The sequence below is a fragment of the Hippocampus zosterae genome, chromosome 6 (genome assembly GCF_025434085.1).
Source record: "Hippocampus zosterae strain Florida chromosome 6, ASM2543408v3, whole genome shotgun sequence".
NCBI lineage: Eukaryota > Metazoa > Chordata > Actinopteri > Syngnathiformes > Syngnathidae > Hippocampus > Hippocampus zosterae.
In genome coordinates, this window is record NC_067456.1 from 14,719,102 (window position 1) to 14,739,577 (window position 20,476).

The 20,476-nt window shown below is 42.4% G+C and overlaps 2 protein-coding genes across 6 annotated transcripts in view; one reads left to right on the top strand and one right to left on the bottom strand.

The window, feature by feature from the left end:
• Window positions 1–2,307: 2,307 nt before the first annotated feature.
• On the bottom strand, window positions 2,308–5,049 carry neflb (neurofilament light chain b). Its single transcript, XM_052067568.1, has 4 exons — window positions 3,795–5,049; window positions 3,474–3,598; window positions 3,003–3,373; window positions 2,308–2,775 (listed from the first exon to the last, which is right to left on the bottom strand). Exons 1-4 carry the CDS (start codon window positions 4,860–4,862, stop codon window positions 2,648–2,650), a joined length of 1,692 nt encoding a protein of 563 aa, XP_051923528.1. The 5' UTR covers window positions 4,863–5,049; the 3' UTR covers window positions 2,308–2,647.
• A 735-nt stretch (window positions 5,050–5,784) lies between these two features.
• Window positions 5,785–20,476, top strand: part of cabin1 (calcineurin binding protein 1) — a 44,679-nt gene continuing 29,987 nt past the window's right edge. For 2 of the 5 annotated variants that reach the window (XM_052067545.1, XM_052067546.1), the window contains exons 1-24: window positions 5,802–6,065; window positions 6,396–6,460; window positions 6,570–6,662; window positions 6,743–6,856; window positions 7,791–7,925; window positions 8,031–8,211; window positions 8,301–8,430; window positions 12,146–12,295; window positions 13,017–13,312; window positions 13,387–13,564; window positions 13,844–13,977; window positions 14,061–14,278; window positions 14,562–14,634; window positions 14,868–15,052; window positions 15,141–15,278; window positions 15,386–15,574; window positions 15,692–15,934; window positions 16,038–16,191; window positions 16,273–16,388; window positions 16,505–16,672; window positions 17,818–18,024; window positions 18,581–18,726; window positions 18,863–19,124; window positions 19,286–19,456. In XM_052067545.1, coding sequence (XP_051923505.1) covers window positions 6,458–6,460; window positions 6,570–6,662; window positions 6,743–6,856; window positions 7,791–7,925; window positions 8,031–8,211; window positions 8,301–8,430; window positions 12,146–12,295; window positions 13,017–13,312; window positions 13,387–13,564; window positions 13,844–13,977; window positions 14,061–14,278; window positions 14,562–14,634; window positions 14,868–15,052; window positions 15,141–15,278; window positions 15,386–15,574; window positions 15,692–15,934; window positions 16,038–16,191; window positions 16,273–16,388; window positions 16,505–16,672; window positions 17,818–18,024; window positions 18,581–18,726; window positions 18,863–19,124; window positions 19,286–19,456 — 3,684 coding nt within the window. In that variant the 5' untranslated portion in view covers window positions 5,802–6,065; window positions 6,396–6,457. Of the gene's footprint in view, window positions 6,066–6,395; window positions 6,461–6,569; window positions 6,663–6,742; window positions 6,857–7,790; window positions 7,926–8,030; window positions 8,212–8,300; window positions 8,431–12,145; window positions 12,296–13,016; window positions 13,313–13,386; window positions 13,565–13,843; window positions 13,978–14,060; window positions 14,279–14,561; window positions 14,635–14,867; window positions 15,053–15,140; window positions 15,279–15,385; window positions 15,575–15,691; window positions 15,935–16,037; window positions 16,192–16,272; window positions 16,389–16,504; window positions 16,673–17,817; window positions 18,025–18,580; window positions 18,727–18,862; window positions 19,125–19,285; window positions 19,457–20,476 lie in introns of all 5 variants that reach the window. The other 3 variants (XM_052067543.1, XM_052067544.1, XM_052067547.1) reach the window with 3 other exon arrangements.

Sequence of the window (20,476 nt, forward strand, 5' to 3'; positions counted from 1 at the left end):
CTACACCTCTCTAAAACAATTTCACAACTTTCAAGAGACTCCCTCAATGTCTCCATCTGAATCAACGAGAAATGTTACACTTCACATTCAAGTGGCACATGAGGCCACTTCAAACCTGTTAAAATGTGTGCACCATGCAAAGCAAAACCTCTTTCATAATGTAATTGTATTTCAACATCAACATTCTCAGTCCTCTGTCTTTCAGGAGGCTCGTCAGCAGAACAATTTAATTAGGAGATTCTCTAAGCTCAACAGAGGGAGCCAAAACGCTTATCAAAGACTCTTTTTCTTTGTGGAAACAAAGCAAGGCTGTGTGAAACCATGCAGCAGTGCCACCATGAGTGTCTGGACTTTGTCTGGAGCAGCATGCCACTTTTAGGACTGGTTACAGCTAACAGCAGTCAAAAGAACACAACTGCTAAAAGTATTTAAAAAAAAGAAGGCTGAGAAAGCTGATTGAATGACAGTATTTGTGTTATTTTTGCTTTTGTCATGAGCAATGCAATGTGATCGTGTTTGCGCCATTGTCATTATAGCTGGCCTGCATTTCCAGGATACAAAAGTCATGCAATTTCAGCTCAGGATCACCTTAAAGAGATTGTGTTTCCAATTTCAGTTCAACACATTGTATTTCTGGCGTCCAAATTTACTCGAACTGTACTTTCCATGATTTCCATGAATAGCTGATGAAGGTAACATTTAAAGGCTGTTAACATCAGCTGCCAACTATACTTGCAGGTCACAGAACCTGTAATTGTCATTTCATGCTTTGTGCAGCATCTTCACCTCTTTGTTTATTCTCAAGTACTGTACAGCTGAGCAATGATGACATTGCACATGTGCACACATAGCTGAAAATGTAATCAATTATTTAAGCTAGTCTGTTCGAAACATACCTATGACATTTGGACTGCAACTTGAAACTCAATATATGAAGATTAAATTTGATAAAGTTGGTCCATATTACTTCATTCATAGTTGTGTTTCAATACTTTTGTTTATTATTCACATAATGACTTTATATTATTGTTTTCGTACTTCCATCTGCACGGAGAGCTTGGGCCCCATGTTTCAGCACTATGTCTGCTGGATGGTTGGCGTATGTGGGTCCAGCCAAGAGAAAATCATTAGTCTGCTTGAGTGTTTTAATCAATAAGAAAACATTTACCATATTGCTACTGCTTTGAGTCGTGAAAAGTGTGGGTGTACCCAATCTCACTGAAGGCATTATTTTTGATGATTAAACTGAGTGCATTTTTGGACCCACTCAAGCTGTATTGTAGCAACAGAAGGAGACTGATAATGTAGTCTCACTTAGGGTATAGTAAGCCAAGGACAAGGTGGATGAAGAGAATGCGGAGACAGTATTCATATTTATTATAGATGGGTAAAATGTGGTGTCATACATGTTGTTAGTGTGTGCTGCACCAAATGAATTGGAAGTCTCAATGTCTCCATTCGCTACGGAGTATCTGAGTGTAATAAGACAAGATATTGAGTGTGCTGTTCATTTAAATGGCATACTGTGGACTGAGCTGCTGCAGATGTCTAAAGGAAGATCTGGCATCTCTTTACTGGATATAAAACAGCCTGTCCTCTGTCAAGGTTTAATGCAATGAGATATGTCTCTGCACTCCTCCCTTAGTCATTCCTCCTCTATCCCAACCATCTCTCTCTCTCACCACTCCCGAGTAAAATAATGAAATTTCCCTTCCCTGGCTGTCTTGCAAGAGCTGACACTTGGCCAGATTCATTGGCGCAGCACACTAGCTGAATCATAAAGGTTTCACTGTGCTCTGGTCCATAGACAGGGACATTGATAAGGGTGTGGCATACTAGAAAAACATCGCCATTAGCTTCAGTGATCAACACCGACTGCAGATTTTATTAGGCCAATGACATGATCGCTCAAAGTAGACACAAAGTCACTGTTGTAACTTTATTGTTTTACCCTTCTAAGCATGCTAAATTACAAAGTGCATAACTTGCAATTAAGGGGAAATAACAATAAATAATTAAATAATGTCGTCCTGGACAGTACTCTATATGCCATTAAGTGGTTCTAATTCGTGCTTTAGTGATGCAGGAGAACCAGCACCTTTTTTGCTGCTCATGTCTATCATAAATTGTATGACCGTAATGAAGGTAACCTTTTAATTTCTCCTTGGGAGAGAAAAAGGACTTGTTGGTTAAAACATGTAAAAGTCACAGCAAAATATATATTTATGAAATAAATGTTCATTAAAAATCCCTTTTCTTTGATGCTACAACTGTTCGTAAAACCATAAATGAAAACCACTGCATGAGTTTTCAGTTAATAAGGCTTCAAAGGCTTATTATTTCAGCATGTTATGGACAGTGACCACTGTGAGGAAATTAGCCGGTTGAGTACAGATCATCTTACTAGCATATTCTGGTGACACTTAAGCATACAGAAGGCATAAATATGTTACATACCGGTACATACACAAACCACAATGATAGTTTTGATACTTGTGACGTTCTCATATCTTTGAATATTGTTCTAATATAACATCCATGCAACAAGTTAAGACATTCATCATTACAATTGAACGGATGATGTATCCGAGATTCACGGGAGAGAAGTTGCTTTAGCTGCAAGTTGCCGAAACATACATAAACGGTACTAGGCTTTTCCATTTTTCTCATCAGCCTCTGTTTCCGCAGCTTTCTGTACTCCTTCTTTCTCATCATCACAGTCCTCCCCGTCTTCTTTCTGATCAGATTCCTCACGAGCTTCTTCTGCCTCAACCTCTTTAGGGAGAAACAAGAGGAATTAGTAATTGATTGCTATACATGCACCAGTCATTGTTGTATATATACAGTATAGATCGCTCCCTCTCTCTCTCTCTCTCTCTCTCTCTCTCTCTATATATATATATATATATATATATATATATATATGCACACACACACATACATACATATATACATATACACTCACATACACACACACAAAATGTGTATATATACACACTTACCTTCTCCATTAGCTTCATCTTCACCCTCCTCGTCCTCCTCTCCTTCATCCTTGTCATCTATTTCCTCCTTTTCCTCTTGCTCTTCCTCCTGCTCGTCCTCCTCTTCTTCTCCCTTCTTCTCCTCCACCTCTTTCTGAGGGGGGCTGGTCTCCGCTTGCTGTGCTTCACTTGCAGATAGTGTCTCCTCAGTGGAGATTGTTGATCTGTACAAGCGAGGGGTCAATGAGTACGGAACAGTCGAATGCAGCTGAGATTGCATGGAGAACACAGTTCTTCCATGAGTTGGTCCAGCGAATGCAGCTTGGGAGTGAAGAACAGAAGACATCTGGCCACACCGGTCTAAGCGGGTTTCTTCTCCTTCAAGTAGCTTTCTGAAATTGTATTAAACACGGACAACAAGGAAACATATTTGTGGAATTTGTCTGCGAAATATCACGCAAAATACATGGACGATGTGCAAAGGGGTAAAACCTGTAGGCTGCAATTTCAATATCCAAGGCCATTTTCACATTCAGGAGATCTTGATAATCTTTCAGGTAACGAGCCATTTCATTCTTATTTGTTCTCAGTTCTTCCTCCAGATGATTTATGGCATCCTGTGGTGAAAAATAAAAACACATAATTCACAGAAATCGACTCCATACACAACCTTTCCTATGCCAAAACAACTTAGGAAAGGTACGTTGCGGCAGATCTACCAAGCAACAGCATAAATCATTTAATACACTCCAGTATTTGCAGATATTTTTGTCCTAAAATGAGGACAAACATCAATGTCTTTGAGTTGCTCACCTGCAGTGTAGAAATTTCAGCACTCTGTTTCTCCTCCACTTCCTGCAATTGGTTTTCCAATGCTTGGTTTATCTCTCTACAGGCGTCAATCTCCAACGTCCTAGTTTTGAGCTGCCTGCGGTATTCAACAGCCTCATCTTTGACATTACGTACACGCTCTGTATTGCGAGCGGTGCCTACCGACATAACATTCATCTTATTGCAGAACCACTCCTCAGCCGACTGGCGATTGCGTTGTGCCATCGTCTCATACTGGGCTCGAATGTCACGTAAAGCAACTGATAGGTCAGGTTTAACTACATTCATCTCCACAGACACCTCCGTGCTGTACTGGATTTGGGCCTGAAGTTCTGCAATTTCACTCTCGCAGAGACGCTTCAGGAAGGCCAGCTCATCCAACAGAATTTCAACCCTTTTCTCAAGCTCACTTCTCTCCATTGCTGCCTCATCTGCCTCCTTTCTAGCATCCATGAGTCTGCCCTCCGCCCCCTCCCTACCGAGCACTTCATCCTCGTAGCGTTTTTGCAAGTTCTTCAGCATGCCTTCTATCTCATCCCTGTGGTGCTGGGCAGCTTGTCTCTCAAAACGGGCCTCCTCCACTGCAGCGTTTAGCTGGCGGATCTCATGCTCATATTGAGCCCGGAGGGTTGATGGCTCTGTTTGGCGCTGCCTGAGCAACAAGCGTTCAGTCTCCAGCAATTTGTTTTGTTGCTCCAGTTCATGAACCCTATCTATGAAGCTTGCGAAGCGGTCATTTAGGTCTTGTAGCTCAGCCTTTTCCTGGGTCCTTAATCGTTTGAATTCAGTGGTGACCTGTGCTGCTTGGTCAAGGCGTAGCTCAGTGGCAGCTGTATACCCTGGAGCGGAAAGCAGGAAAGAGCTGGAGCTAGCTCGACTGTAGGTAGGAAAACTTCTGTATGATGATGTATAAGATGTTGGGGCAGAGCGGCTCGAATATGCAGCCCTTGATTCTATGCCTCCATTAGATCCATATCCTGCACTACGTACAACGGTTCTCCTCTTGTAAGTACAAGGAAAATAAAAGTCAAAGCCGGTAGAAGTCATCATTTAAGATAATCTGCTCTGAGTCTTGTGATGTAGCTGTGTCAACTGCGCAGTGATTCTGCATTACACTGGCTTTTATAGAGCCTGTAATGACCGTGACGTAAGCTGCTTTTTGCAGGCATGCTGACAAAAGGAATTGATAATGGAGCCAGCAAGCCAGTCTCAGCCAAGAGCGAGAGGTGGGGTGAGGATGTTCAATATGTGGAGTGGCAGGGGCACTTTGAGAAGCACGGTCACTGAGTGGAATTTCATGCATCCCATCCCATCCCATCCCACCACATGGTACTCCTAAACCTGTATGTTTTAACATACCATTTCAATGTTTGTCATGTTATGAGGCAAAAAAGTGGTAAGGTGAAAGTAACACATAAATACATTGCAAATGGCATTGTGTGTCTTCATGAAAAGCAACTAAGTGCACTGATGATGGATGCAGTTGAAGCTTCAAAATTTAACACTGAAAGCGGATCAACTGTACATTCCAAATGTGCACTGTACTATATTTTCTGTCCCTTTGAAATACTGTATTATAGTCGCTGTTTGCCCTCTAGTGGATGTTTGTTTACTATGCAGGTTTGATCCCGTTGGTGAAAGACTCGGTATGATGATTCTTTTTTTCAATCAGATCTTTATTAAATCATGAACTTTACGCAACGGATTCCGCAACAGAATCAAAACCAGGAGTTAAGTTGATAGCTCGAATTAGGACTCGAATTAACCCTTTCAGGAACAGCGGTTACTACAGTGGACAGCTTATCAGGTTATCAGTTCCAAGTTATCATTATTGGTGCATGAAAGGGTTAATTCAGTAAGAGTCGTTAACAAATCGTTAATTACATTTCTTTACGTAAAATGACACCCGATTGTATCGGAGAATTTGGGACAACTCCGTTGTTTAATATGAAAATATGTGATTGGCCAGTCGAATACGTTATTAGTCAATGGGCGTTGAGTTTACTGGTGAGTGGACCATGTCAAGCTGTGGCGCTTCCGACGCGAACAACAACAAAGGCTGATGAATTGATGAAGTTCAAAACTGAAATAGTACGCCGTATTTGCTCTCGCATAGAGTTTTCATGTATAATGCCCCTGGTTCAGTAACGTTAATGTTATAGTTCCCGTCGAGAGGGAAATGAAGTCAAGTTTCAGTTGCTTTGCCTCGATCGGCTCATCTGGTAAATGAACCTAGTAGCATATTCAACTCAGGTACGTAACGGACATTTGTCACTTTCCTTACGTTGGACATTTAACAGCTCATAACGTTTTAGAATCGCTTTTCTACTTGATATATTTACAGTTGAGGGTTTTCTTTCATCCAACTGTGTCCTGTGGCAAAGCTAAGCTAACTATGCTATACTTGAATTGACGTTTTGCAATCTGCTAAGTGATATAATATTTGATCAAACCCGCCCCAAAGACTGTAACATACTCCTGTCAACGCACATTATTTATAACGGTACTTTCAATACTCTCATGCCATTTGACCTTGTTTTCTCTTTCTCTGCTGTTAAATTTTTACATGAATCCGATCGGAAGCTGCCGAACTCAAAAGCTGGATGGTCTGTTACCAAATAGTACATCATCTGTGATACATAAAAATGGTAAGGTGATCTAATGTAACTGTTACACCCAAACAATATGCTTTATCAACGAGTTAACTATGTGTCAGCTTCTCCTGTTTTCTGGTTTGTTTATTTTATTTTTTTGTAGATTCGAATCGCGGCATTGAATGCCGCGTCGACAGCTGCAGATGAGTCTCAAGACCCGTTGAGAAGTAAAAAAAGTCGAACAAAAGAGGCTCAGGTCCAGTGAATCTGTGTGTTGCTTTTTATCAACTGCTGACATTCCCATGCTGACGTTTTGTTTTTTGTTTTTCTGTGTAGGAGGCAGAGGCTTTTGCCTTGTATCATAAAGCTTTAGATCTACAGAAACATGACAAGTTTGAGGAATCCGCCGTGGCATATCATGAGTTGCTTAAAACGCCACTCCTCAAAGAGGTAAACTAGCATACATAAGTGGATTTTGTTATTACACAGTCAAGTTTCCCCTGTAACCTTGAAAACCCTCTTAAGCATTGAATCCATCTAAAAAGGCCTTTGTTGGCATTAAAAATTCTTAAATCAATCTTACATAAGTATTAAAAAGGATTGCTAACACATGAAGTACAATTTAATGACTGTAAATAGTCAAGCCTGAAAATAAATACACATTCTTAAAAACATAACATGAAATGATTTTTGGGTTTTGGGGTAACATGATGCAATCACGGAGTGGAACTAACAAACCAGTGATGTAGGTTTGGTCAGGACGCTACAGAGAAAATGCATGTCATTATTATTAGTAAAATTATTATGGATGTAATGTAATCCAAACGTCACAATATATCATGTTATGAACCTCAGAATACAATAATTATCACGACATTGTGGGGAAGTTGTCGATATAAAAAATGTTCACAATACCGTTTAAAAACTCGAAATATAGTAAGAAAACAGGCACAATATTGTGTTTTTGTTCATAACAGCAGTGACAATGATATATAATTGGCCAGTCATTTTATTTTCAATTGCTCTCATTGACTCAACGGCGCAAAGTATACGTTGTGAAGTTGGTCTAAAATTTACATTCCAAATGAAATTAATAGAGTCTTGAATTTAACTTGATGATGTCAAAATCCTGACAGTGTATGGCCGTAATGTATGCTTTCACAAAACCGCAGTAATATTTCCAATTCAGTCTACATAAAACTTAAGGAGCTGCTTTGGTGCTGCCATAATTTATAAATCTATAATTATGAAAATGCCTGCTATAACGTGAGAAACAAGGTAAGCATCAGGTGGTCATAAGTAAGATTTTTATGAGATTTTAATTTGCCATGGGCAAAACAAATCCTCAGTATGAACTAACTTAATTCTGCGTGTTTTATTGAAGGCTATGCCCTCGGAGGATCAGAGCTTGGGTCTCAAGCATCCCGGATTGATGTTGAAGTATTCCACATTTAAAAACCTGGCTAGTATGGCTGCATCACGAGAAGACCTGGAGACAGCGATGGAGTTTTACTTAGAGGTCAAACAATAAAACAATGCTACACATTACTTAGTGGAGCAAAAAAAAGTCTTTATACAAAAAGGATAAGAATCCTGTTTATGTTTGTGTCCATTCTTTCTGTAGGCCGTTTTGCTGGATTCCACTGATGTGAATATGTGGTACAAAATTGGACAAGTGGCTGTCCGACTCCTGCGTATTCCTTTGGCCCGGCATGCCTTTGAGGAGGGATTGCAGTGCAACCCAGACCACTGGCCCTGCCTGGACAACCTGATCACTGTTCTCTACGCACTCTATGATTATACCTGTATGTTAAACATTGCCAAGAGCGATTTGTTGTCACTCGTTTCACAATACACACCATAAACTAACGATCATCTTTATGAATATTTCCAGGGTGCTTGTACTTCATCAGTAAAGCCCTTGAAAAGGATCATTGTTACACAAAAGGCCTGGTGTTGAAGGAGAAAATCTTTGAGGAGCAGGCCAGTCTCAAAAGGGAAACGATGCAAATGTTCAAGCGATGGTGACTGCACTTATTTTTCAGTCCTTGACCACACACACACACACACACACATATATATATATATATATATATATATATATATATATATATATATATATATAAAAATCCTCATCTCACCCTTCGGGTGGTGTCCGTCCCTCATTCAGCTCGGGTCCTCTACCAGAGGCCAGGAAGCTTGAGGGTTCTGCGCAGTATCCTTGCTGTTCCCAGCACTGCACATTTCTGGACTGAGATGTCCGATGTTGTTCCCGGGATCTGTTGCAACCACTCATCTAGTTTGGGGGTCACTGCCCCGAGTGCTCCGACCACCACAGGCACGACTGTCACCTTTACCTTCCAGGCTCTCTCCAGCTCCTCTCTGAGCCCTTGGTATTTCTCGAGTTTCTCATGTTCCTTCTTCCTGATGTTTCCATCACTTGGGACTGCTACATCCACTACAACGGCTTTCCTCTGCCCTTTATCTATGATCACGATATCTGGTTGGTTCGCCATTACCATCTTGTCAGTCTGGATCTGGAAGTCCCACAGGATCTTCGCTCTGTCATTCTCCACCACCTTCGGAGGTGTTTCCCATTTTGACCTTGGGGTTTCCAGTCCATACTCCGCACAGATGTTTCGGTAGACTATGCCAGCCACCTGGTTATGGCGTTCCATGTAGGCTTTCCCTGCCAGCATCTTACACCCTGCAGTTATGTGTTGGATCGTCTCAGGTGCCTCTTTGCACAACCTACACCTTGGGTCTTGTCTGGTGTGGTATATCTGGGCCTCGATGGCTCTGGTGCTCAAGGCCTGCTCCTGAGCAGCCAGGATGAGTGCCTCTGTGCTGTCCTTCAGGCCAGCCCTCTCTAGCCACTGATAGGACTTCTTGAGATCAGCCACTTCAGTTATGGTCCGGTGGTACATCCCGTGTAGGGGCTTGTCCTCCCATGATGGTCCCTCTTCCAGCGGCTCATCTTCTGTTCCCCATTGTCTGAGACATTCTCTGAGTATGTCATCCGTTGGAGCCTTCTCCTTGATGTATTCATGGAGCTTGGATGTTTCATCCTGGACAGTGGCTCTCACACTCACTAGTCCCCGGCCTCCATCCTTTCGGCTTGCGTACAGTCTCAGGGTGCTGGATTTGGGATGGAACCCTCCATGCATGGTTAGGAGCTTTCGTGTCTTAACATCCGTGGTCTGAATCTCTTCCTTTGGCCACCTTATTATTCCTGCAGGGTATCTGATCACTGGCAGGGCATAGCTGTTTATTGCCCGGGTCTTATTCTTGCCATTGAGCTGGCTTCTTAGGACTTGCCTCACTCGCTGGAGGTATTTGGCCGTAGCCGCTTTCCTTGTTGCCAGTTCGAGGTTGCCATTGGCTTGTGGTATACCAAGGTACTTGTAGCTGTCCTCAATGTCTGCTATTGTTCCTTCAGGGAGTGAGACCCCTTCAGTGCGGACTACCTTTCCTCTCTTAGTCACCATCCGACTGCATTTCTCAAGCCCGAATGACATCCCGATGTCGCTGCTGTAGATCCTGGTTGTGTGGATCAGGGAATCTATGTCCCTTTCGCTCTTAGCATACAGCTTTATGTCATCCATGTAGAGGAGGTGACTGATTGTAGCTCCATTTCTGAGGCGGTATCCATAGCCTGTCTTGGTGATTACTTGGCTTAGGGGGTTCAGTCCTATGCAGAACAGCAGTGGGGATAGTGCATCACCTTGATATATGCCACATTTGATGGACACTTGGGTAAGTGGCTTTCCATTGGCTTCAAGTGTGGTTTTCCACATCCTCATCGAGTTCGCAACGAAGGCTCTGAGGGTCCTGTTCACTTTATACAACTCCAAGCATTCAGTGATCCATGTATGTGGCATCGAGTCATAGGCTTTCTTGTAATCAATCCAGGCTGTGCACAGGTTGGTACGTCGGGACCTGCAGTCTTGTGTGACTGTTCTGTCAACCAGGAGCTGATGTTTGGCTCCTCTGCTATCTCTACCAATGCCCTTCTGTGCTTCGCTCATGTATTGATCCATGTGTCCACTTATCTTAGCCGCAATGATGCCTGACATGAGCTTCCATGTTGTGGAGAGACAGGTTATTGGCCGATAGTTGGATGGGGCTGCACCCTTTGAGGGATCCTTCATGATCAGGATGGTTCGCCCTTCGGTTAGCCATTCTGGGTGAGTCCCATCCCTCAGCAGCTGGTTCATTTGTACTGCTAGGCGCTCATGGAGTGCTGTGAGTTTCTTTAGCCAGTAGGTGTGGACCATGTCCGGGCCTGGTGCTGTCCAGTTCTTCATATCTGAGACTCTTTCCTGTATGTCTGCCACTGTTATGGTAACCGTGTTCTGTTCAGGGAGGTTGCTGTGCTCCTCTCTCAGGGTCACCAGCCAATGTGCACTGCTGTTATGTGCAACCTCCTTCTCCCATATGCCTTTCCAGTACCTTTCAGTTTCCAGTCTTGGTGGGTCAGCTCTGTTGTTAGGACCCTGCCACTGAGCGTACACTTTCGCAGGTTGTGTTGCGAACAGCCTGTTTATTCGTCTGGCCTCATTCTCTTTCGTGTACCGCTTTAGGCGACTGGACAAGGCTTGGAGCCTTTGTTTGGCAGTTTCGAGTGCTTCAGGTATGGTCATCTGGATGTACCTCTCGGGTATCGGCCTTTTCATCACACCTCTCTGGGCCTCCGTTAATTGACTCACATCTTTCCGGGCCGCCTTGATCTTAGCCTCCAACCGTCTTTTCCATGGTGGGTAACGTATCTCATGGCTTCCATGGTTGCTCTTATAGCCCAGAGTCTCCAGGATCACTGATGCTGAAGCGTATATCAGCTCATTGGTTTCTGTGATCGTTACGGTAGGGATCGCCCTCAGTGCTGCATTCACACTTTCTATGAGACTTTCAGATGGTACTTCACATAGCCGTTGTAATCGGTTTCTAGGTTGCCCAGCTTTCATTCTCGCCATGATCTTAGCTTTCAGGTCAGTTGCTGCCTCGCTCAGCATTTCATTCATTGGGGCTGGCCACCCAATCTCATCATCTGCGTTCATTGGGGCTTGCCTCCCAATCTCTTGTAAGACCTCCTCCTCTGATCTGGCAGCCTGGGGCCCTTCACCATGGAACCTGCGTTGTACCTCATCAATCTCAAGTTGTGACAGCAGTTGCCGTTTGTGGATGTTGGAACACTGAGCTACTAGTTGTTTCGCGGTCAACCGTGACTGTGGGTTTCGAAGTAACCATTTAGCCCACATTCTCTGCATGTAACCCCTCTGACTAGGGTTGCTTGAGTAGTAGCATTCCAACAGAACCATGTTATCGCATCTCGCCCATGTCCGCTTTGTTCCAGTAGCCCATTTTTCATCAAGGTGCTCTGGTTCCCCAGCACCTGACGCAGACCTTGTTTGGCCGGGCGACGTCTGAGCCGGCATGTCATTCGTTTTATTGTCTCTCATCATTGTATGAGGTAGGCATTAGCGTGAAGGATCTTGCCCAAGGACCCACACTGGATGGTGTTATGTGCTCATTTTTGCCCCAAGCGGGATTCGAACCACCGTCTCCCGTATGCCAAACCGATGCCTTACCAACTGAGCTATCCAGCCATATATATATATATAATATATATATATATATATATATATATATATATATATATATATATATATATATATATATATTTCTTCAGGAAGCCTTGCCACCAACTTCAAATGTTTTTGTGCTGTGGGGCGTTTGCAGCGACATGTCTGTCCACTACGTCGAAGTGGAAGAAGAGGGGAGCAAATCCATTGTGGAAGAGGCTCTGGATTTACGAAAACGCAGACAGGCTCTCTCTTACACGGAACCAACCCCTGACCTTGTCTTGATCAAGCCTATCCGATGTCTGACGTGAGTACTCTTAAAAGTGTTTGTGAATTATTTCAAATTTCAGTGTTCATTGAAACTGACTCCGTGTGTGTGTGTGTGTGTGTGCGTGTCTCTCTCGCACACACACACACACGCACACACACACTCAACCAGGTTAATGAGTGCGTACAACAATTTAATATATAGAGCCGGGGTTATCAACATGGTGCCCGCGGACACCGGGGAGCTCTCAAAGATGACTTGAGTAGCCCGCGGGCCTATTCCACAAATACCTCACCAGTGATTAGACACTGTGACTCTCCTGGAGTATTGTAGATAATTCAAAAATGTAAATTCTGGCAGATATTTCTAATAAAGTGTGGCCATTTGATATTTTTCTGTTTCATACACATTGTGAGAAATCGCTAATGTGATCAGTGTCTTCTCAGAAATCAATATAATTAATCATTCATTACTACATATGAAGGTAGTTTGCGCAAATGTATTTCAAACGTGCATACTATCAAACTGGTAGAGTATCCACTTTAATTAGTTGCCAAGAAGCAGCTATTAGTTTCAAAAAGGTTGGTGACCCCTGATATAGAGGCAATTGACAATAGCAAACTCTCATTAACATTAAATTGATTCGTGAGGTGTGACTGCATACTTTTGTCGATTTAGTGTATTGGGTTATATCAAAGATTTGACCTCTTATACATGGTTGGATAATTTCATTTGACATGCGACTACTTTCTTAACACAGGTGGAAGCATGTGGGTGAAAGCCTTATTGCAATGTATAGCTATCAAACCACATGTGGGCCGCCACGGCTAAGTCTCGGGCGCAGGATTGACTTGTCTGTATACCGTGAACGAAGCTTCTTCCAAAACCTGCCTGAACCCACAAGTCCCATCAGCACAGTCCAGACGACGGTGTTGAGCAGCAGCCCCAGCTCATCTCTGCCACCGACTGTCCTTCCTGAGCCATCAGCGCTTTCACAACCTGCCATCCAACCACAAATCACGATTGTGGAAACACTCACAGCTTCTCCTTCTGTCGGTCAGTTGGAAAAGCAAGTTATAGTTTTTTTCATGGTGTCAAATCATCTTGAATTATTTCCTCATCTACCACAGTTGCAGCCATGGACATTTCTCTGATAGACAAGGCAAAGAAAGCACCAAAAAGAAAACGTGCAGTAGAAGATAATGTTGAGACCGCTAAGAGACGTTCAGCACGGGTTCGGAACACTAAATGCAAAAAAGAAGAGAAGATTGATTTTCAGGAATTGCTGTTTAAGTACCTTCCTTCAAGGTAACCACAAGTTGTTTTGTCATTGTTCATACAACTCGTGTGTGTGTGTGTGTGTGTGTGTGCTGCTGTTGTATTTCATGTACCGGTAGTTTTATTGATGTGAATTTGTTTATATGGCTGTCCACCAGTCCAGGGGTTACCCCTGCCTCTTGCCCAAAGTCAGCTGGGATAGGCTCCAGCACACCTGTAACCCTCGTGAGGATAAGCGGTATAGACAGTAGATAGGCCGATGGCTTGCTTTTGTTGTACGGATGTCTGAAATCATTCCCCTTCTTGCAGGTTAAGAAAGTTTGATCCTGATAATGAAGATGAAAGTCTGAGTAATCTTGAGCCACAGTGCAATGGGAAGGATGACATGCAGCCTCGACTTGGGAGCTGCGTTCCAGTTGATGCAGTTAATTTAATGGAATCTGGTACACTCAATCCTTCTTGGATCGTGATGTTCTTGACATCATCTTTCTTTCTAACACTTTTTTTTGTTTTTGTTTTTTTGTAGAACAGCAGGATGTTCATAACTTCCTTCTTCAAAATATGACCAATGGAGGAATACTTGACCTGATGTTGTGCTATCTGAAAGCAGTGGGTCAGAAGTTCATGGAGGAATGGCCTCCGGGTATGACTGCTGTGGTGCAGGAGGTCTACCAGGCTTGGAGAAAGCACAGCTGTGGCCTTCCTAACCCTTTGTTTCGAGACTGCAGTAAGCAGCACATTCGGGTAAATGACCAATCAATTCATGAAAACATTACGTAAGCTATAGTGCATACAGCTACTTTGTATAACTTCCCATTTCTGTAGTTTTCTTTCCTTTCATGTCCCAGTTATTTGAAGAATGCTTTCCTTTGGTTTTAATTTGTAATGGAAATACACTCTGTGAGGCTAATTTTGACCCACGGCTCAGTCGAAATTCTTTGGTCTGACTCATAAACATGCTTGAATGCATAATGTTTGACTGATGAATACATTGTAGTCAGTGAGCATTTTGCTTCTTTATGTACAGGAAATGTTGGAAATGAGCTTGGCATGTATGGAATTACAGTTGGAGCAATGGTTGCACAACAAAGGCAAGACTGGTGGGTATGGAGCATCACAACATTTCAAAAGTTTTTGGGTTTAAAATATTAAATTATACAGGATGATAAAATGTCTTATTTTTATATTGATGATTTGCTGATGATCTGTCAAAATACTTCCTGCAAATACAGTATGTCTGCATTTATTCCCAGTATTATACAGTATCTCAGTGATTTCTTGGAAAGGTGTGAGGAACTGCATTTTTTCACCTACTGTTTTATTTCTCCTTTAGTGACATCAAGAAGAAGCTCAAGTTCCTGCAATGACACAGCAGAAAACGAATTCCCTGGGCAACATTTCCAGGCGGACGTCTTGCTCCTGGCTTTAGGTTCATCCCAAAAAGATTTGTTTGACGACAACTGGTTAGACTTCATGGTGCGTGTTTACTGGCTGAAGGCTAGATCGCTTGCTCTCCAGGTAAGTACATATGTTGTTGTTCTGGACTATATCATTTCAACACACCCTTTTAACTCAATCCGACTAAGAAGTTTCGCTCTCTTTCCAGGGAGACATGGAACTGGCTCTAGAGAGCTATGATGTCTGTACAGGACTGTTGCAGAGCAAATCCAAGCCCCCCGAAGGCAGATATTATACCATAAGACTGCCTAATTTAAGGGTAGATTCAGCAATATCTATTGAGGAGGTCAGTGCACTGATTTATGACAAATAGTTTTTTGTTTTATTTATAAAATCCTTGTTTCTTTCGTTCCAATGTTGTTGTTGTTTTTTATTTTTTATTTTCATGGCCAGATTGACAAAAGATTGAAGTCTTTGGAGCGCTGTCAGTCATTGGAGGAAATCCAGCATCTCTTTGAGTCTGCAGACTTTGAGTCGGTTGTGCGCTTGTTGCAGCCTACTCTTAATTACGGCAGCAGGAGTAAACATTTGGAGTTTGTTAGCTCAGCACCAGAACGTCCAGCTCAGCTTCTGCTGCTGCAGGTCAGATGATGATGCAACTCGTGCGTCAACAACAACAACAACAACAAAATCTTCTTCACAGAGATTTGATGTGTGATGGTTAGTGCTTTCATTCAGCTGTGTATAATTTTACCACAGAGATCACTGTTGAGGCTCCAAGACTACCAGCAATGTCTAGAGACAAGTGAGATGGCTCTAAATGAAGCTCTGCAGCAGTTCAACTCTTCTGCAAGTAGCTCCCCACCTGTGAAGGAAGAATGGGTCTGCACCATTACGAAGCTGCTGGAGGGCATCGACGTCTGCTTTACCAAAGACTCAGAGCTCCTTAGCAACCTCACCCACTTCTCCAGTATGGCTCGGCTAGCAAACAATCTTATTCAGGTTAGAAGAGCACCGACTACTCATGATTACATTACAGACCCACTAATGGTCAGGTGCATTAGGTCAATGGGATGTGAATGTATTTTTATGTTTGTCTTTTCAGCTGATCGATCTTAGCATGACCATTTCCGACGATCCTAAAGAGCCTTATTTCTTCTCTGTGCTGCCTTGGATTATTTTATATCACATCATCAAACATGAAGAAGCGGCGTTTAATGCAATGCTTCAACAACATATGTCCGTCGGGGATGAGGAAGGTTTGTGAAGTCCTTGATTTCTTGCTTTTGCCTCATTAGCAATGGTGTTGTACTGAATGATCGTGTTAACATGACTTTTAGATGACTCAGACTCTCCGATGCTGCCATCCTCCCTTATGCTTCTGAATACTGCTCATGAGTATCTTGGTCGTCGCTCCATGTGCTGCTGTTCAGATGGTTCACTCCTCAAGTTTTTCGTAAGATTGGGCATACCTTCAAACAGCTCGTCGACTTCACATAATATAATTCTGTGTGAATTAATTTGAATGTATAACTGTAAATGGGTTTGACAGCAATTTGATATTTACCATAGGTTCGAGTTTTGGAAAAAGAGTTTGCCACCACTGACTCTGCCAACAATATTTGTCATGCCTACAAAGAGGAGTTGGAGATGGCTTTAGAACAGTGCTTCTTCTGTCTATATGCCTATCCTAGTAAAAAGAGCAAGGCCCGCTTCCTTGAAGACCACTCCTCTCCACAGGTCAGATTCTTATCCTAACCCTCGGCAGGCAAATGTTTGGTCAAATGTAACATTAAAGTGCTTACATATTCAATTGTGACAGTTAAGTTTCATACAACCTATAAATATTTTGGACTTCTATTAATGACAGCACTATGTGACTCTTCTCAAATCACTGATATTAAATAGATTAGAATTTAATACAATCTTTGTGTTCCCCTTGGCAAACCTTCGTGGCCAGGGACATTTATTAAACAGAAAATGAAATGCACCAATTATTTAGTAAAAACAATTTGAGGCAGCGCAGGGAAATTATCCTGAAAATATTAAATTATTCATTTACATAAAATCATTTATCTTTTATATAATTATTTATATGAAAATAAATTGTTCATTATCATTTCAGGCCTCTACAGAGCTTGTTGCTGAGCTGATAATTTGAAACAGGAGTGTTGAAGTACAGAAAGATCTAAAACAGGCAGTATATGGCTCTCGAGGAACCGGCGTTCCCTGCCCCTAGATTAAAACATGAACCACGATAACTCACTGTGTGCCAACTTCGAAATAAAAGCCCAACCGAAAAAACATGGACAGAAATGCTTTGTCAGGCTATGATTTTGAACTTGGCAAAGAGTTGTCAGGCTGCACGTTGTAATCCAGAAGTAGGGAACGCGCCAGAAGCAGTCCACCACAATACGCAGGCTAAACAGTCACTATGGCGGCTGGCTTGACTTCTTTCCTTTTGACTGAAATAGCAAAAAGTATATACTGTACATCAATAAATGAATGAATCAAAAATGCTGCCGTAAAAGTAAAATACATCAATATAGCAGTGCATTTCAGTTTTAAGGCACCGTTCCCAGCTAAAGTAGTTCTTCGGAATCAAGCCACACATGTGAGGCTTGTGAGGAGCCCTTTGAGAGTTGTCATTTTGTAATTTGTGTACCTGGCGACTGGAAGGTGCCATCAAGTATCACAATGCGTTTGATTGAAATATTCCAATGAACTGTTCATAAGAGGCTATTCCCCTGTGCAAGAGGTTTATCCCTGAAAATCCAATTACATTACAGTACAGTGAATATGCTTTGCCGGTGTCAGATGTAATAAAATGATTTAGAATATTGAATACACTAATATGGTCCTTGGAACTAATAAATGTGTTGCAGGTTGAGCTGCTTTGGGGTGATGCCCTTTTCATGTTCCATTATTTTAAACCAAAGTCACTGCCGGAGTTTGACAGCTACAAAACAAGCACCGTTTCTGCAGATTTAGCTAATCTGTTGAGGAGGTTTGCAGGAATCGCCCCCCCAAGTGAAACTCCTACTCTCACTATGGATGAGGTTGCAGCCTACATTGAGGGCCTGACAAAAAAGGTAAGTTTGTGATCTCACACTCAATTTATTTCACATAAAATGGTCCAATACGAAACATTTATTTCAAATGTTGGTGTATTTAAATTGCTGCAATGTTGGCTAAATGAAATTGTCTAAGTATTTATTTGAAGAAAAAATTTAAACTATTTAATTTTTTGAGTTTACTCTTATTACTGGTTAGCACAGTTGCCAGACAGGTCTGAGGTAGTGGGTTCAAATCCAGGCCCCATCCTTTCTGTGTGGAATTTGCATCTTCCCCTCTGCCTGTGTGAGTTTTGTCCAGGTACTTGGTTTTCCACCCACATTCCAAAAACATGCTTGGTAGGTTACTGTAATTCAAGCCTACTAATTGTCCATAGGTGGATGTGCGTGTGGATGGGTGTTTGTCTACATGTGCCCTGTGATTGTTTTGACGATCAGTTCGGGTTGTCCACCACCTACCTACCTGTCTGATAGACTAGGCTCCAGCACACTTGTGACCATAGGAAGGGGAGGGTAATCAGTACAGAGAATGAGTGGAGTTTCTTCTCACATTTGCAATTTGTTGCTTTTTAAGACCCCAAGCCTTCCTGAGGGTAGTCTTCCACCCCCTCCAATCATTAATGAGGTCTACTACTTGCTGGCTGATTATCACTTCAAGAACAAGGAGCAGTCCAAAGCCATTAAGTTTTACATGCATGACATCTGTGTTTGTCCGAACAGGTAGGTCGGTTTACTACTATGTTTATTATAACTTCTATTAAGATAAATGTTCCCAACCAAATGTGCTGAGTCTTGTAGTTGGTCTTTTTTTTCCATCTTTGCTTGCACTGATGCTCAGTGTTTTGTTTGTGGATAGGTTTGATTCCTGGGCAGGAATGGCCTTAGCTAGGGCCAGTCGTATTCAGGAGAAGCTCAACTCCAATGAGCTAAAAAGTGATGTACCCATATGGAAACACTCACAGGCTGTGCTCAACTGCTTTAAGCGGGCCCTAGAGATAGACGGCTCCAACCTGTCGCTCTGGATCGAGTATGGAACCATATCATATGCTTTGCACTCCTTTGCTTCACGTCAGCTAAAGCAGTGGCGTGATGAGCTTCCACCCGAGGTGGTAAAACAGGTGAGGCGCATGTTAACAAGATCATTTTTACAGTTTTACAACAGAGGTGTCACATCTTGTCATTTGGTTTTGCTTCTTCCTATGAAGTATGAAGGCCTTGCGGAGAACTGTGCTAATAAGCTCAATTACCTTTCAAAGCTCTGTTCTGTCAATATTTTCAGATGGAGGACAGGAGAGAATCCATGTTAGAGACTGCATCTCAGTGTTTCCAAGGAGCTTCCCAGTGTGAGGGGGACAGCGATGAAGAAGAGTGGCTCATCCATTACATGCAGGGCAAGATAGCAGAGAAACGCAAACTGACACCTGTGGAATATCTGAAGCTTTACAAAAAGGTAGGCAACTATGGGAACCTCACTTTTCATTTGACACTTCCTACTTATATCCAAGGACCTTTGGATACAGTCGACCCATGCATACTCAGGGTTTCGGCACCCGCGGATTTGTATAGTTGCAGATTTGGGGGAAAAAAAAGGTCAATGTTTCTTTTATTTCTCCCGACCCCCTTAGATGTCCCTAAAAAACTAGGGGTGAGGGGGACATGTTTAACAGTACAGTATTTTTGAAGAACGTTTTGTTTGAGGGATGTGGGGACATTAATTCATTTATCTCCTCCCCCTAATGTATTTCAATTGGCGCCAATAAGCCACTTGCACATCTCCTGTGCGCTTGCGTGAGTATCGAGGTGAAAAAAATAAAACAGTTCATTTGCCACAATTTCCTGACAAAGCAATAGTGAGCAATCAAGAAACATTTTCACATTTTAATATTATTGTGGCATATCACAATGGCGATTGGTTCGCCGAGTGTTACGCTGCCGCAGATCACTTCACTCATGTCATGTGAGCAAAACAACTCATGTATTCATCTTATTTGTCTTTTGCTGGTAGTGTTGGGCTAAGCAAACCGTGTCATCCTCATGTCCCGGCGATGCACCTGTGCCCCTCGCTACACATCAAGGAAAATGTCCGAAAAAATGTCATTACCGGTAATCTCAACTGTCCTGTCCCAGCAAAGGCCAGCCCAGGGGTTGACCGATTTGGGAATAGTATTTATAACAACAGGATTTTGAGTTTCCCAAAATGGACTTGTGCCAGTTTGATATGCACCAGTTTGAAGAATAATACCTATTCTATAATAATATTTGTATCATAAAACCGCTGGGATTGTATTCATCGAAAAACAAAGTAAATGTGATGGATCTGTTTACATTGTTTTTTTCCTAAACGGGGCTCCACTCTTGAGATTGTTTGTTTCATAATCCACCTACACAAAAAAAAAACTGTTTCTCTCCCCTCACAAGATGTGTGTGTGTGTTTTCCCAAGAGATAAAAAAACATAAAGCATTAGTCATA